The 15,610-nt window shown below is 56.8% G+C and overlaps 1 protein-coding gene across 3 annotated transcripts in view; it reads right to left on the bottom strand.

Moving 5' to 3' along the window:
* Positions 1-70: 70 nt before the first annotated feature.
* The window catches only part of FARP2 (FERM, ARH/RhoGEF and pleckstrin domain protein 2), a 123,065-nt gene continuing 107,525 nt past the window's right edge, over positions 71-15,610 (bottom strand). For all 3 annotated transcript variants that reach the window (XM_076006128.1, XM_012755609.2, XM_076006129.1), the window contains 9 exons: positions 12,785-12,915; positions 8,721-8,789; positions 7,925-8,014; positions 3,655-3,737; positions 2,766-2,884; positions 2,327-2,490; positions 1,327-1,434; positions 1,014-1,165; positions 71-755 (listed from right to left, as the gene is read on the bottom strand). In XM_076006128.1, coding sequence (XP_075862243.1) covers positions 596-755; positions 1,014-1,165; positions 1,327-1,434; positions 2,327-2,490; positions 2,766-2,884; positions 3,655-3,737; positions 7,925-8,014; positions 8,721-8,789; positions 12,785-12,915 — 1,076 coding nt within the window. In that variant the 3' untranslated portion in view covers positions 71-595. The remainder of the gene's footprint in view (positions 756-1,013; positions 1,166-1,326; positions 1,435-2,326; positions 2,491-2,765; positions 2,885-3,654; positions 3,738-7,924; positions 8,015-8,720; positions 8,790-12,784; positions 12,916-15,610) is intronic.

The raw sequence follows: 15,610 nt of genomic DNA, 5'->3' as shown, positions 1-15,610 counted from the left end.
GTCCTTGGTCTCCTGTTGGCAGTCCCGGCCTGAGTGCGCGTCACAGTGAGGCAGAGAAGAGCACAGCCGGTGGGGCGATGCGGTTTATTTTTAACCAGACACGTGAACAAAGGGGTCGTACATCTGCTTCCCATTGGAAGGAACATGGGGACACTAATAAATACGAGGACCTCGCCCCCCAGACTCTCGCTCAGCTGAGACCCATAGGCCAGGCCCCTGGCACTGCCATTTATTTGGTCACCCAGACAGGCAGGACAGGCCCTCCCAGGGACAGAAGAGGGTGGGTTGTGGCTGTGTGCCCCAAGTTTTGTTCTGGGTCCGTCCTCAGCAGGGCCCTGCTCTGGGAAGGGGGACCGGGCGCACCTGGCTTTGGTCTGACGAGCACGGTGCCCGCAGCTCGGCCCTGCCCACGGCTCTTGAGCCAGCAGTCTGCACATCCTTCCCGGGCCCCGAAGGCTGCGGGCCTGTACTGGCTCGTGGGAGGGGACAGAGCCCCTGGATGTCACGGTGCGGCCCACCTGCACTGGCGCGGACCTGACAGGGCGAGGCTGCAGCTGCCTCCTGTCCTCTGGGAGGACTCGGCTCCTCGGCCGCCTCACACCCCAAGCTTCTGTGGTGCGTCCTCGGCAGGATGAGCTTCCTGCTTCCTTCCCCCCGACGGCCCCTCTGGGCCAGAGGAGTGCTGTGCGCAGGCCTGTGCAAGGCTCGGGGGCCTCCCGGGTGAGCTGCTGGCCTTCTCGATCACCTCCACCCACCTGGGGGAGAGGCCGGGTGTCAGGAAGCCCCCCGGTGCTTGGCTGGAGGGCAGGGCACCTTCTCACCCTCGGCCCATGGGCTTGTGCCAGATGCTGCCCAAGAACGACCCCAGATGGGGGCGACTAGGCCAAGATAAGGGTCGGTGACAAACCCTGGGAGCATCTCAGCCCCTCCATTCTGGGACCCAGATTTGCCTCCAGTTCCAGGAGGCGGCGGCTGGGACCGGGAAACAGACTAGGGCTGCCACCCAAAGTTACCTCTCGAACGTGTACTTGCTCTCAGCCCGGAAGAAGTAGATGTGGGACTTGAACTGGAGCTTGAAGACGTAGTCTTTGTGGATGCCGTCGGCCTCCCTCGGGACGCTCACGCTGTAGCCCAGCAGCGGGAGGCTGGCCAGGGGGTAGTCGTCCTGGAAGGGGCACGGGGCTCAGGAGACGGGGTGCAGGCCGCCCTGACCAGTGCTGGGAGAGGGCCCCGCTGTCCCTGCACGTGGCACCCACCGCCCCTTCACAGGGGTGGGAAACCGAGATATGGAGGGTCAGGAGGGCAGGCGGGTTTTCCCCCCTGTACCTGGTGAGTTTTGTAGAAGAACAAACAGAAGTTGGTGAAGACCACCCAGAGCTTCTGCCAGCCGTTGCTGTTCTTGAACTTTCTCAGCAGATATCCTGAAAGCTGGTTCTGTCGAAAGCAAAAGGATAGGGCATTGACCACACCAGGACCCCGGCCTGAGTCTCCTGGGGCCTCAGGAGAGGGGGTTTGTCCCCAATGCCCACCCAGAGGTTTCCCCCAGAAGTTTTCTTCATCAACACTTCTTCAATACTTAAAATATAGAGTAAGGTCTCAGGCACTAAATTTCTTTTCCCTGGACATACTAAAGGCAGTGTCCTGAATATAGTAACCCCAACCTCACAGCAGCCAGTGGAAAGAAGATACCTTAAGAGACTAAATGTTGAGCCAAGTCTGGAAGGTTCTTTCAAGTGATGGGTGGGGGAGAGACCCCCAGCCCATCCGTGAGCGTGTGGCGCCCACTCTGGCAGGGGCCAGGCCGCCCCCTCCTACCTACAGGGTAGTGCCCTGGGGTCCCAAGCGGGGGGCCCATCACAGGGGTGCCTGGGTGGCTCTTGGCTGCTGCCCAGAGAGGAGGTTCTGGGGGACGGAGTGGGCTCAGGTTGAGGGGACTGGGGTCCTGCGAGGGTGGGCGAGGGCAGGAGCCTGCAGAGTCCAGAGCCGGTCGAAGGGCTGCCGCTGTGGGGAGGGGTGATGGGGACACGCCCGGGGGGCTCTTAGTGACCATCCACGAGACACCAGACTCAGATCTGGGTGGGACACCCCGTCAAGGAGGGTCTGAGTGGACAAGAGAGACTTTACGAAACGACTTCTGCCGAGTGTCCCCACACGAGACCCTGGTGAGTTGTGTAGAGGAACAATGGGTGGAGACCACCCAGAGCTTCGGCCAGCCCTCGTTGTTCTTGAACTTTCTCAGCAGGTCTGAGAAGGTTCAAGAACTTTCACCAGGGCGCAGCCTGACCATTCGGGACCCTTCTGAGCCTGTCTCTGCAGCTGGCTGTACCTCCACAGCCGCGCTGTGGTCCGCCCTGGACACGCTGGTGTTGCGGTACCAGCACACGTGCATGGTGGTGTTGGCGCGGTGCTGGCCCTGCGCCTCTGGGCAGCCACGGGGGCCCCGGGCGTCATCTTCCGACTCTTGCTCCAGAGCAGCCTCGTCCGGGTGTCCTGGGGGAGAAGGGACGGCACGTTCGACACGCAGCGCCCTGGAGCCGGCCTGCCTGCGGAGAGGACCACGGGGGGCGGGCGACACCGCACCCCTCGGTGCCCAGGCGGCAGCCAGAGCCGCTGGAGGACCCTTCCGCCTGCTGGGCGTGGCCTGGATGGTCCCCGAGGAAGGGGAGCACCCGGCTTGCGGGCCGACCATGACCAAGGAAAACACTCCCAGAGAGGCTTCCTGGGGCGCAGTGGGGTTCTCCTGGGGGCCCTTGGCCAGAACTCACGGGGGGTGTGGGCACACACGGCGCCACCCGGCAGTGCGGGGGCCGCGTCGCCACTGCCCTTGGCTGCTTGGATCGCGGCGTTGAGGTCGAGCATCCACTTCTCCTTCTCCAGCCGAGTGCTGCGGGGAGAGGGCCGGGCTCAGGGCGGGGCGGGGCAGTGGGGTCCTGCTCCCCTGCTCTGGTCCTTCTGGGGCAGCAGGGGGAGGCCTGCCTGGGAGCGGGGACGGGCGGACGGCGCCTGCGCACGGGGCTCAGCTGTCCCTGAGGCAGCGTGGTGGAGTCTGACGGGTGAGTTGACAGCATTTCCTGGTGGGAGCCGCGCTCTGATGTCAGCCTCGCCTTGGGGGTGAGCACGGCGTGGTGCCAGTGCCGGGCAGGGCCGCCACCTGCCGAGCCAGTGCGACTTTCTGTGGGTTTGCGTTGGGGACAAGGAGGAAGGCTCCTTTCCTTCTGGGTGGCGGCTGGTCCCCCTCGCCCACAAGCCTGCGCAGCCCCTGGGGCAGGAGCGTCTCCCTGGGCCTGGCCCAGCCGCCTGCCGGGCGCTTCCCACCAGCCCCTCACACTGCTCCTTGTCGGGAGGGTTTGGAAGAGTCTGTACCCGGGAGACTGACTGCAGCAACCCTGGCCACTCGCCTGCGCCATCCCTGGGAGCCCGTGGACAGCGTGGCATCCTTGTCAAGCACTGAACCCGAGGGTGCAGGGAGCAGCTCTTCTGGAACCTTCTCACAGGTCGGCAGGCACCCCCACCCGACAAGGCCGAGGCTGCGGCTTTGGCTGTGTAACTTGGAAGAGGAGCTCGGCGCGAAGGGGGCGCGTGCGCAGGAAGGCACCGGACAACTCTGACGTGAGAGTCCCGGCCTGCTTGGGGTGGAGGCGGGGAGGCCCCTACCTGGCCGCCACCACGATCGTTTTCTGCGCAGCGTAGATGGTGAAGCAGTGTGGGACGGACCACTCGTTCTCGCTTTCCTCCACCTGTGGGCGGGAGAGGAGGGGAGTCTCGCGACCAGGAGGGAGCAGGCTGAGCCCCAGCCTGAGGCCGGACGCGGTGACTGCCAGCCGCGCGGACACCCGGCTCGGAAGCCCCTCGCTGCCCAAGTCTACGCTGACTCTACGGGGCCACTACGAGAGGCACGCCGGGGTCCCCAACGCCACCAGGGACTGCGCTGTGTGCCGAGAGGCACCAACTACTCACCGGGGGGTCCAGCACTATTAGCTGAAAATCAAGCAAAGGAGAGAATGTTGAGCATTTTCATTATCGAAAAGAGAGCTCTAGATAGTTCATCTCTAAACCTGGTTAGAGTCTATAAACCTAACAGAGTTAAACAAAACCCATCACAGGCTGATCCTAGCTATAAGCGGTTGCATGAAATAACTTCAAAAGAAGTATTGCCACAGCCAACCTAAAAGCATACACAAGGAATTGCTCCGCCTTCAAGTCGGGTGGTTCTAGGAATGCAAGGATGGTTTGGCTTAGGGAGCTGACTGATAAACTTCATCCTAGCAGAACCAAAGAGGAAAGGGACCATTTCCCACATGCTGAAAACACCTTCACTAAAATCCGCACGGATTTCTGACAAAGCCTATTAGAAATAGAAGGAAACCGTTAACGTGATAAAGGTCACCTTTCTCACGCCAAGAGACACTCCTTCCCTCTGCTGTCAGGAATGAGGGCCAGCTCTGTGTCTCCAGGACCTGCCAGTGACCCCACAGAACCCAGAGCTTCCCTGTGCAGGGCCTGTGGGATGCCAGCCGCTGAGCCTCACCCTGAACATTAAAGATCTGAATCAGTAATCTCAGTGCTGTGGGAGGCTCAGGTGGGAGGATCGCGTGAGTTCAGGAGTTTGAGGTTACAGTGAACTATGATGACACCACTGCTCTCCAGCCTGAGAGACAAAGTGAAAGGTCTGCATTAACACAAGCAACGGCCGGGCGAGATGGCTCACACCTGTAATCCCTCCCAGCACCTTGGGAGGACCGCTTGAGGTCAAGAGTTCAAGACCAGCCTGAGCAACAGTGAGATCCTGTCTCTACTAAAAATAGAAAAGTTAGCTGGGCATGGTGGTGGCACCTGTAGTCCCAGCTACTCAGGAGGCTGAGGCAGGAGGATCTAGCCAGGGTGACAGAGTGAGACTCTGTCTCAAAAAAAAAAAAAAAAAAAAGCAATGGCTGGTAAAACCTTGTTGAGATGTTAGTTTTCTCCTAAGTGAATACATAAATTTAATGTAATTTCAATTAAGATCTCGATGTTTTGAGAGGAATTTGTCCAATGACATCACAATTTACTTGGAAGAAATAAATGCTCAAGAATAGCAAAGAACATTCTCAGGAGGAAGAATAAGGGCTGAGACATCTTGACTCACGTGATGACCACCTCACAGGACACCATGAAGGAGAGCCTGGCCTCAGGACAGGACAGAGCCCAGAGGTTTTGCATGACAAAGGCAGCCTTTGAGATCAGTGAGTAGATGAAGGATTCAGCAAATAATGGGCCAAAGTGACCAATGGGGAGAAAGTTTACATCTCGATCTAGAAACATTTATCAGAACAAATTCTAGGCAGATCAATCAGATAATGAAACCATAAAAAGGTGGCAATGGGTTGGGCTCTCGCCTGTCATCCTAGCACTCTGGGAGGCTGAGGCGGTAGGATGGCTCGAGCCCAGGAGTTTGAAGTTGCTGTGAGCTGTGATGACGCCACGGCGCTCTATTGAGGGCAAAGGAGTGAGACTATGTCTCGAAAAAAAAAAAGAAAAAGAAAAAGAAAAAATAAAAGGTGCCAATATAAAATCAGCATGAGAAACATAAGGAACTTCGCAAGGCCACACGATGGACAGAAACCCCCAGGGAAAGAAACGGCAGAGCTGATCCCCGACGGTCCCGGACCGTCAGCTCCAGGACAGTGTGAAAGTGACACACGTCCTTTGGAACTCCGAGTACCAGACAGGCACCCTGTCTCACTGCCAGGACGGCTTCCAGTAAAGTGCGTGAGGCACTCAGCACTTTAGTATGAAGTAGGCTGTGTGCGGACGGCTCTGCCCAGCCGCAGATAACGTGCGGTCTCCGAATGCCCCTGCGGTCGGCTTGGCTGAGCCGCACGCTCAGAGCTGAGGCATACTCAGTGCGTTTTTGATTTGTATTGTTTTTAACTCACAGTGGGCTGTTTGTCAGGATGTAGCCCTGTCCTAAGCCAAGGAGCACGTGTAGACAACAAATGTCTACTCCTCCAACAAGCATCTGCCGGGTGTCCCCTGCGCCAGGGCACTCCAGAACGAGGCTCGTGCGGCCGAAGGTGGAGTCTGAGTCCTGCCAGGGGAAGCCAGTGGCAGGCGAAGTCGGGAGGCAGGACTGACTGAGAAAGGAGTTTCTGACCTGTCAGGGTTGGTAGCGTTTTTATATAAAGGCTTCACAAACGTGCACAGAAAGCTCACGTGGAGACCGGAGAGGAAAAGAGTGCCAGGAAGTAGGAGCCAGGTGGCCCGACAGGATGCCAAGGGAGACAGTGGGGGGCTCGACCCACCCACGGGGACGAGGAGGGGATGGCCCCGGCGGGGGCGCACGTCCACACCCCGCTACGGGCAGGTGGGCCAGCAGCTCCCACGGCTCTTTAGCAGGAGCACTCTTTAGCAGGAGCACTTTTGCAGGAGCACTCTTTAGCAGGAGCACTCTTTAGCAGGAGCACTCTTTAGCAGGAGCACTCTTTAGCAGGAGCACTCTTTAGCAGGAGCACTCTTTAGCAGGAGAACTCTTTAGCAGGAGCACTCTGTAGCAGGAGCACTTTTGCAGGAGCACTGTGAGCTGTGAACACACGTGGCCCCTTGGCTCGAACGAGTCTGTGCTTTGGGATTGATCTTGAGGACACATGAGGGTGTGCAGACAGACGAGACCGACCAGCGCCACTTGCAAGCCTCCACAACTAGGTGTGGCCCAGAGCCCGGCGACGGTGACTGGGCTCGGCTGCCCATGGCGAGCGTCTCTACCACGAGGATGGCGCAGGGGACACCAGAAGACGCTCGTGACAAAATGCTGAGCGAGGATGGCGCGGGTTACAAGAGAGCCTGTGGGAGGTGACCCCCGTGGGGACAAGGACGCCCAGCAGTGTGAACCGAGGACGGTTGCAGAACGCCCTCACGGCACGGCTGCTGGTGGAACTGTGAACGGTTTTCACTTTACGTTTTCAGGTATTTTGTTCTATGATAAAAGCGTAATTTTAAACAGATGGGGTCTGCTTCCAGGGAGGGCAGATGAGCCCATTCGGACCGACCTCCCTGCCAAGGCTGGAAGAGCAGAGTGAAGGTCATGGACGGCCGTGTGGAGGCGCGGACAGGAACGGCGATTCGGTGGCAGCCTGGGCGGGGCGGGAGGGGCCGCCGCAGTGACCGGGCAGATGAGCCCAGAGGGGCGCAGAGCTGATGTCAGACCCCCAGACAATGGACCCTGCTCGGGAGGCCCGGTGGGGTCAGGGGGGCGTGTTCACCCCAGCAGCTGTCCTGGGCCACGGCACACGCCGTGGCCAGACCTGGACGTGGCTCCCACCTCCACTGCCCCGGGCCAGGGAGGGGACGGAAGAGGCGGGCGGGCAGCGGGCTCTGGGTCTGCACGTGATCCTCCCACAACTGGGAACAGGGTTTTCATCAACCACGGAGAGCAGGGCCCACAAGGACCAGGCTGACAAAGTGCATCACAGTGAAATGAAGCGTTTCTGCCCCTCGGAAGGCAGAACAGAAGTGCCGCCGTCCGGCCAGCTGTCCCACCCCAGGGTCTCGAGCCCAGACAGCCCGTGTCCAGCCCCAGAGGAGTGAATGCCGAGCGTGTGATTGTTCAAATGACGGAATCCCACCCCAGGTCAAAGGGCAAGCTCGAGCCGCACGTGACCCTGTGGTGACTGTCACACACATGGTGTGGCTGTGGAGGGTGCCCCCACAAAGGCCCACGCTGAGCTGGTGGGGCAGGACTCGTGCTGCCAGTGGCCACGCTGAGCCCAGAGGGTCCCAGGCCGTCCCGGAGGGAGCCGTGTGGCACCACAGGAATAGTGACCACGGGGCTCGGATGGGGGCAGCCAGAGAAGCCAGCAGCGCCTCCCCCAGCGGGTCCGAATCCGCCTCTGCCCGGGGGAGGGGCAGCGCCCGCCCAGCGCGGGCAGGCGGGGCTGACGCCACTCACCAGCATGCCCCGCAGCGGGAGGAGGCCCCGGATCCGGAAGTGGCTGGTCCCCGAGACGCCTTTGCTCGTGTACAGCAGCATGTCTGAGAACTGAGAGAAGAGCTTTAGAGACAAGCTGAAAGCAGGTGCCGCAGTTACCACCGTCTTAACACCCGGCCTCCAGGTGCCCGTTACGTGGCTGTCAGATCTTTTCAGCTTGTTGGAGATGTCTGGCAAAAAGGGACTTTTGTTTCATTCATTTGATCATGTTGACCATAGATAAGAAGTGCCACATGGGCTGGCCCCAGGGCCAGCAGGGCCACCAGCCCGGCTGGTTCACTGGCTGGAAGCAGGAGGGACTCTGGCTGGGGGTGACTCAGTTTCCTCATTCACAGGGTCTGGGCTGGAATCCACTGACGGAGGCCCGAGGAAGGGAGTGGACAAAAGGGACCCGGCGGGATGAGGATGGGCCGGGGGTCCCTGGCGTCTGGAGTAGGGACCGGTGCTCTGGGCCAGCAGGAGGACCCTTGGCCGCTGGGCTACTCATAGAAACTTCCTACAGCAACAGCGTGTGGGCCTCTCCATGTCTGGCTGCAACGGTGCCCAGAGCCGGGGGAGGCAGGAGGTGGCCCTGGCAGGCGGAGCAGCCGTTCTGCACACGGGGACCCCCCCTGGCTCCTGACCGATGCCGCCCACCTGGGCCAAAGCCTCAGGTGCCACCTGCACAGAGGCTGGGGCTGCTGACGGGCACAGCTTCCTGACAGACCCACGAGCTGCTCCGCTGGGGGACAGGCGGCTCACGCAGGAGGGAACCCACCAGAAAGAACATCCTCTGCTGCAGGCCCTTCTTGGTGAGCTTGTGCAGGCAGCCCTCCCGGATGAACTCCTGAAAGACACAGACGGGGCCCCGTGAGGTGAGAGTGGCTGCTGCAGGTGCACGCAGGCTGGGCTGTGTGTGGGGAGGGCCTTGTGCAGGCTGGCTGTGCGCCCACTTGTGCTGCCCCGGCCCCTCCGGGGGCTCCCCTTGGCCGCCAGGTCCGGTCCTGGTGCCAACTAATTTGTCCCCAAAGTGGTCTACTCAGCACATGCCCTGAGCCGGGAGCTCTGGAGCCTGAGATGACCAAGAGGTGGAGCGAAGAGTGTTCTTGGTGAGGAGAAGCTTCTGGAAGATTCTGCCACAAAGATGCCATCTCGGTCTGCTCTGAGAAAAACTGGGCAGAGCAGCTCTAGGGATTGGGGGGAGAAGGGGAGGGTCCCTACAAATGTTCCCGAGCAACCTGAGCCAGCTGCCCCAGGGCATTAAATAAGAAAAAAGAACCTCTGGTATCACAAAGGCTTTAACTTGCAGAGGAAGGAGGGGCTGAAGCCCAGGGAGGAGCCCTCCACCCTGCGTCCTCTCTCTGCGGAGCGAGGGGGGCCTGCACGCGCCCCCTCCTGGCCAGGATTCCCCCAGGACTCTCAGGAAACCCTCACCCTTTCCCACCGGGAACATCAAGGCCGGGAGCATCAAGGCCGGGCACGGCTCACACCTGCCTCCTGAGGTCCCTGATCCCTGTGCTGCTGGCAGGGCGTGGGGCAGGAAGGCCGAGAGCAGCTCTAGCTCGGACTGTTCCGGAGCCCTTTCTACAGAAGGAGCTCGTGTGCCCTGAGAACTCGCAGCCCGTGTTCTGTGTGCAGGCACACTGTGCAGGCCATCGTCACGGACACGCAAGGTGGCCAGCCCGGGGGGAGGTCTGCCCGCAGGTTGCACAGTGCTTCTGCCTCACTGGGCCGAGTTGTGCTCCAAACCTGCCCCCCCTTCCCGCTCTGACGCGCCCAGGGGCCGGAGGGGAGGTGGCAGGTCCCGGCAGCTGCCTCATCCAGCAGCAGCCGCCAGTCCTGGCTGTCGGGTTTCCTTGCAGACCAGCGTCATCGCCTTGTGGACCCTAGAACTCGCCAAGTAGAGGCCCTCCTTCAGAGCCGCCGCCAGGGAGTGCGCCCAGGCCCAGGGGTGCCCTGTTCCCCGAGCTTCAGCTCCACAGACCCCTCGCCAAGCCTTTGGGTCTGAAGACCCCAGCCCAGCCCGTTCCCCAGCCCTGGGGCGGCACTTGCTCCCCCCAGTTGGTTCTCCCACCACCTGACTCCTCCCCGTCTGCCTGCTGGTGCCTGGCAACCCTAAACCTAGTTAACAACCCTCTGCTCGGATAACGGTACAGTTTCTGTCTCTGGACTGATACACACATTTAACTTAGGGAGATAAGAAACCCTGGGTCCTAAAGACTTTGGAGATTTTGTCTGATAACGGCAGTTATAGTGGCCAACTTGCACAGCACCTACTGCATGCGGGGCCTCAGCTGGGCAGCTGATCCCGTGGGTCTCACGACCCTCTAGATCGGAGGATGGCAGCCTGCAGCCCCCACTGCCCTATGCTGCTTGCCTATTTGTTTCTTTCGTGACAGCTCCCTGGGGCCATTAGGAGAAATGACAATGTGTAACCAAGCCCCTCTCCCAGAGTTTCCAGCCAGCAGCACTAGCCAAGGAGAAAAAGAAACAGAACGATCTTAGTATCCATCAAAGCCCAAACTCTGTAAGCGCAAACTCTCATAACCTTCCTGTATATTTGAGTCTAATTTGTTTTCTGAGTTCGTAGCTCCATGTTCTCAATACCATCTTCTAATAAGGCTAACACAGAAACACAATTTATGCACACACTCTAATGCACATATGTTTGTGTTTAGACAGGAAACATATCCATGCAGTTTTTAACTTTTATTTATTTTTGGAGATAGGGTCTTGCTCTGTTGCCTGGGCTAGAGTGCAGTGGTGTCATCATAGCTCACTGCAACACTTGAACTGGGCTCAAGCGATCCTCCCGCCTTGGTCTCACAAAGTGCTGGGATCACAGGTGTGAGCCACCACGGCTGGCCTTTCGTGAAATTCTTAAAACGATTTTCTTCCATTGATAGTACTGAGTTCAAAGCAAAAGGCTCTGGTGACAGAAAGTAAGGAGCCCAACAGACACGAAAGACCATGGAATGGAGAGTCCAGATATAAATTCAGACCCTGTGGTCCACTAATCTCCTACAAGGTGCCAAGCCAGCTCAACAGACGGTGCTGGACAGCTGGATGTCCATGTGCAAAAGAGTGGAGTTGGACCCCTACCTCATGCCATATACAAAAATTAACTCAAAATGCCAAAGATGATGGAAAATGTATGCCCACACAAAACTTGTACGTGAATGTTCACAGCAGCACTATTCATAATAGCCAAAAAGTGGAAACTCAAGTGTCCATCAACAGATGAATGGATGAACATGTGGTATACACAGGATGGAATGTAATTAAGCCACAAAAAGAAATGAAGTACTCAGCTGGATGTAGTGGCTCACTCCTGTGATCCCAGCACTTTGGGAGCCTGAGGCAGGAGGATCGCTTGAGGCCAGGAGTTCAAGACTAGCCTGGGCAACATAGTGAGACCCCACCCCTACCAAAAAAAAAAAGAAAAGAAAAAGGAATGAAGCACTGATCTATGCTACGACATGCACAAACCTTGAAAACATTCTGAGTGAAAGAAGCCTGTCACAAAAGGCCACATAATGTATGATTCAATTTCCATGAAATGCCCACAACAGGCAAGTCCTTAGATATAGAAAGTGGATCAGTGGTTGCCAGGGTGAGGGAGGGGCAGTGGAGAGTGACTGCTCACGGGCATGAGGGGTTCATTTTGTGGTAATGAAATGCTCTGAATTGTGCCTTAACAGGCCTCAGTGTCCTGCTCCGGCTCCTTTAAAGCGCAATCCCGGGACAAGCTACGGGAGAGCTTTGCTGCTGCAGAGGCGTGGCCAGCAGTGCCAGCCGGGGTTATCAGGAATCCTCACATCTGTGCCTGCCAAATTGATCAATCTTCCTTGGGTAAGAAAAGCCAGTTTAGGCCGGGCGCGGTGGCTCACACCTGCAATCCTAGCACTCTGGAAGGCTGAGGTGGGTGGATTGCTCGAGGTCAGGAGTTCAAAACCAGCCTGAACAAGAGCAAGACCCCGTCTCTACTATAAATAGAAAGAAATTAATTGGCCAACTGATATATAGAGAAAAAATTAGCCGGCCATGGTGGCGCATGCCTGTAGTCCCAGCTACTTGGGAGGCTGAGGCAGGAGGATTGCTTGAGCCCAGGAGTTTGAAGTTGCTATGAGCTAGGCTGACACCACGGCACTCACTCTAGCCTGGGCAACAAAGCGAGACTCTGTCTCAAAAAAAAAAAAAAAAAAAAGCCAGTTTACAGTTGCTGAGTGTTGTATTAATTCTGCTGTTTGTTCATAGTTGAATAAAAATAAAAACCTTGAGGCCGGGCTCGGTGGCTCTGGCCTGTAATCCTAGCACTCTGTGAGGCCGAGGCGGGAGGATTATTTGAGCTCAGGAGTTCAAGACCAGCCTTAGCAAGAGCGAGACCCCATCTCTACTAAAAAATATATAGAAAGAAATAGCTGGACAACTAAAAACATATATAGAAAATTAGCCGGGCATGGTGGCTCATGCCTGTAGTCCCAGCTACTTGGGAAGCTGAGGCAGGAGGATTGCTTGAGCCCAGGAGTTTGAGGTTGCTGTGAGCTAGGATGATGCCACAGCACTCTAGCCTGGGCAATGGAGTGAGACTCTGTCTCAAAAAACAAACAAACAAAAAAACCTTGAATAAAAAAAAAAAAAGAAAGTGTTCTGAATTAGACAGGGATGGTTGCATAACCTTGTGAATATACTGAAGACTACTAAGTAATATACTTAAAGGGGTGAATTTTGTTGTATGTGAATTATATCTCGATAAAATTTATTGAGATATATTTTATTGGTTGTATCTCAATATAAAAAGATAGAGCAGCTCACGAGCTCCCCCAGAGCAAGGCCACTCACCCTGCCGGGAGCGATGAGGCTGTCCACGCCCACCAGGTCCCGCTGCAGCTCTGTCAGCTTCTGCAGGTTCTCCAGCCGGACCAGGCTGTTCTGGAGCGTGGCGGTCACTTCCGTGATGGCCTTCAGGGCATCTGCACAGAGAGAGCCCTCAGTGCAGGCACCCGGGCAGCGGTGTGGACAGACCCTCCACCCACCGCCTGGGGACAGCAACTGGCACGGCTCGTTCTGCCTGTGGGCCTCACAGGGCCACTGCCACCTCGCTTAGCCACCAGGCGCCACTTGGCAAGTACGGGCTCCTGTGGGCAGCGCTGAGACTTTGTGTTCAACCCAAACCGCTGACTAGCCGATACTCTGGCTTGGTAAAGGGAAAGATGAAGGAAAATAACTCTATGACATCGTGGGCAAGGCAGTATTTGTTCTTTAAGGAAAATGATTTACTGAATGTTAAACAGCTAAATTGTTTGCACCTTCAAAAGGATTGTAATTTTCTCTTGGAATGGAGGAACGGATGCTAATCTTATAGTTTGAGCAAAGATATGAGGTTTATAATCAAGAAGGGAAACTTATCAGACAAACACAAACCTGAGCAGGCCATGTGGGAAGGGCTGCTTGGCGGACCTGGCCCTGCTGCCTGGCGTGCGGCTGACCTTCCTCGCTAGAACTGCCGCGGGGCCCCCCTCTCCCTCCTTCTAACGATTCCCTCCTGCGGCCTGGCCACGGTGCTTCTCGGCTCCTGTGACCACAGTGTGACGAGGTCCGAAGCCCTGTACTCGGCCCTTGCCGGGCACATGTGTCAGCCTGAAGTCCTGTGACAGCTCCAGCTCTACCCTGGTCAGTGGAGGTGACATCAACCCCACCCCCACACAGCATTCAGAGAATGAAGTCAGGAGAGAATGAAGCACAGGGAGAGACTGTCATGACAAATGGCAGAATGGCCCTGTCACGGATCACATGCATGTGACACTGAGAACGCCAGGGAAAGCTTCCGAGACGTCTGCGCAGGTCTAGACGGCGGCTGGCCCTGGGAGCTGGCGTCTGCTCCGCGCAGATTCCTGAGTCCTGCCCTTCCCTGCCGCTGCATGCCCCTCTCCCAGCCTGGCCGTCCTTCACGACCCCATGGAGCCCGAGCCTGTCCCCCCGGACGCCCTGCTGGGCAGACACTCATTCACTATGCAGCCACCTGCCTGCGAGTTTGCTCTGGAAAGCCAGCGCCACCTGCCCTCAGACGCCCGGGCTCTGCGTGGCACTTGGGTTGGCACAGGGGACTGTTAGGCAGCCGATGTGCTTATTGTCCCCTGTCCTCCTCAGTGTCTGCCACAGAAGCCAGAGCAGCAGCAGAGCACGGATCATCCACATACATGTAGCACCAGCTAAGCCACATGCTCTTGGGAAGCCCTCTGGAAATGAAGGATAAATAAAAATTCAAGGCTGCCTTCTCTAAGCCCCAACCTAAAGGCCCCCTTTTGCCCAAGAGCGTCCAGTTCAAGTTCCAGGAGGAGCAAGGTGGCTGGTGGCACACCCAGGGGCGTCTCCCAAGAAGGCCCCTCTCAACAGGCACGCCTGCGCCCTGCATGGGCTCCTGGCAGGAAAGGGTCAGCTGAGAGGCGTGTGAGCCACTGGGCTCCCCAAGCCTCCAGGGATGGCTGATGTCTGGAGCAAACCTGTTGATGTTCACGGTTATCAACGTCGCGTTGCATGAACAAATTACAAAGCACCATCACAAACACGGCTTCACGGAGTGTTTGTACCAGCCCATGAGGTAAGTTTTACCTCATGATGAGGATCCTGCCAGGTCATGAGGTACAGGGCCCCCCAGGTCTACCGAGCACGTGGTACTCGGGAACCCGGGCCCAGTTCTTGGCACTCGGCACGGCCTCCCCAGCCACCGTCTGCCCCAGCTCTGTGCCTGCCTTGTTATACTGCGGGACGTGCCTGACCATGAGAAACGTTGGACATACTGTAACTATTTCACGTTTCCTTTAAAATGCTTGAAAGTGTCTTCTAAAATATAATTTTGTCCTTTTCCTTTTTAGCAAACATGAAATGTTGCTTTCAGAGTGAAGAGGAAGAGAATTCAACACCATATGGCCCATCTGGTTTCTTGCTCATCAGAAAGCACCTCATTTACATCCATTCAAGGTTATGGGGAACCAGCTACAAGGAAATGCTAAATATTTTTTCATCTTACACTTTTAGTGACAATGGTAAACCTACCTGTGAAAATCTGATGGCAATTTCTTGCACAAAATTTACGCTACAAATAGAAGTCATATTTGTAGGTTAAAAATGTCACAGTTTATTCTTTCGTCTTTTGATTTAACACAAATCAAAATGACAAAGTCCATTTATGTCAGAAATATCTAACAGGCCACCTTGGCCAACATCTGTAAGTTTTAGAGCCACGAGGCGGGCGGATTGCTCAAGGTCAGGAGTTGGAAATTAGCCTGAGCGAGACCCTGTCTCTACTAAAAATAGAAAGAAAGTAATTGACCAACTAAAATATATATATATATATATACAAAAAGTTAGCTGGGCATAGTGGCGCATGCCTGTAGTCCCAGCTACTCGGGAGGCTGAGGCAGGAGGATCACTTGAGCCCAGGAGATTGAGGTTGCTGTGAGCTAGGCTGACGCCACAGCACTCACTCTAGCCTGGGCGACAAAGTGAGACTGTCTCAAAAAACAAAAAAAAAGTTTTAGAGCCAGGCCCCCAGGACAGAAGTACCCACTAGCAACAGGTCACTCTGGAAGTTGTACCTGACTCCCTGGTGCATTTGTGGGAGCCGTGGGGGACCCTGGCAGGAGGCTGCCCTGGTCACGGCACCCC

Source organism: Microcebus murinus, chromosome 8, assembly GCF_040939455.1.
Source record: "Microcebus murinus isolate Inina chromosome 8, M.murinus_Inina_mat1.0, whole genome shotgun sequence".
Classification (NCBI taxonomy): Eukaryota; Metazoa; Chordata; class Mammalia; order Primates; family Cheirogaleidae; genus Microcebus; species Microcebus murinus.
This window is presented reverse-complemented; position numbering and strand designations above follow the sequence as displayed.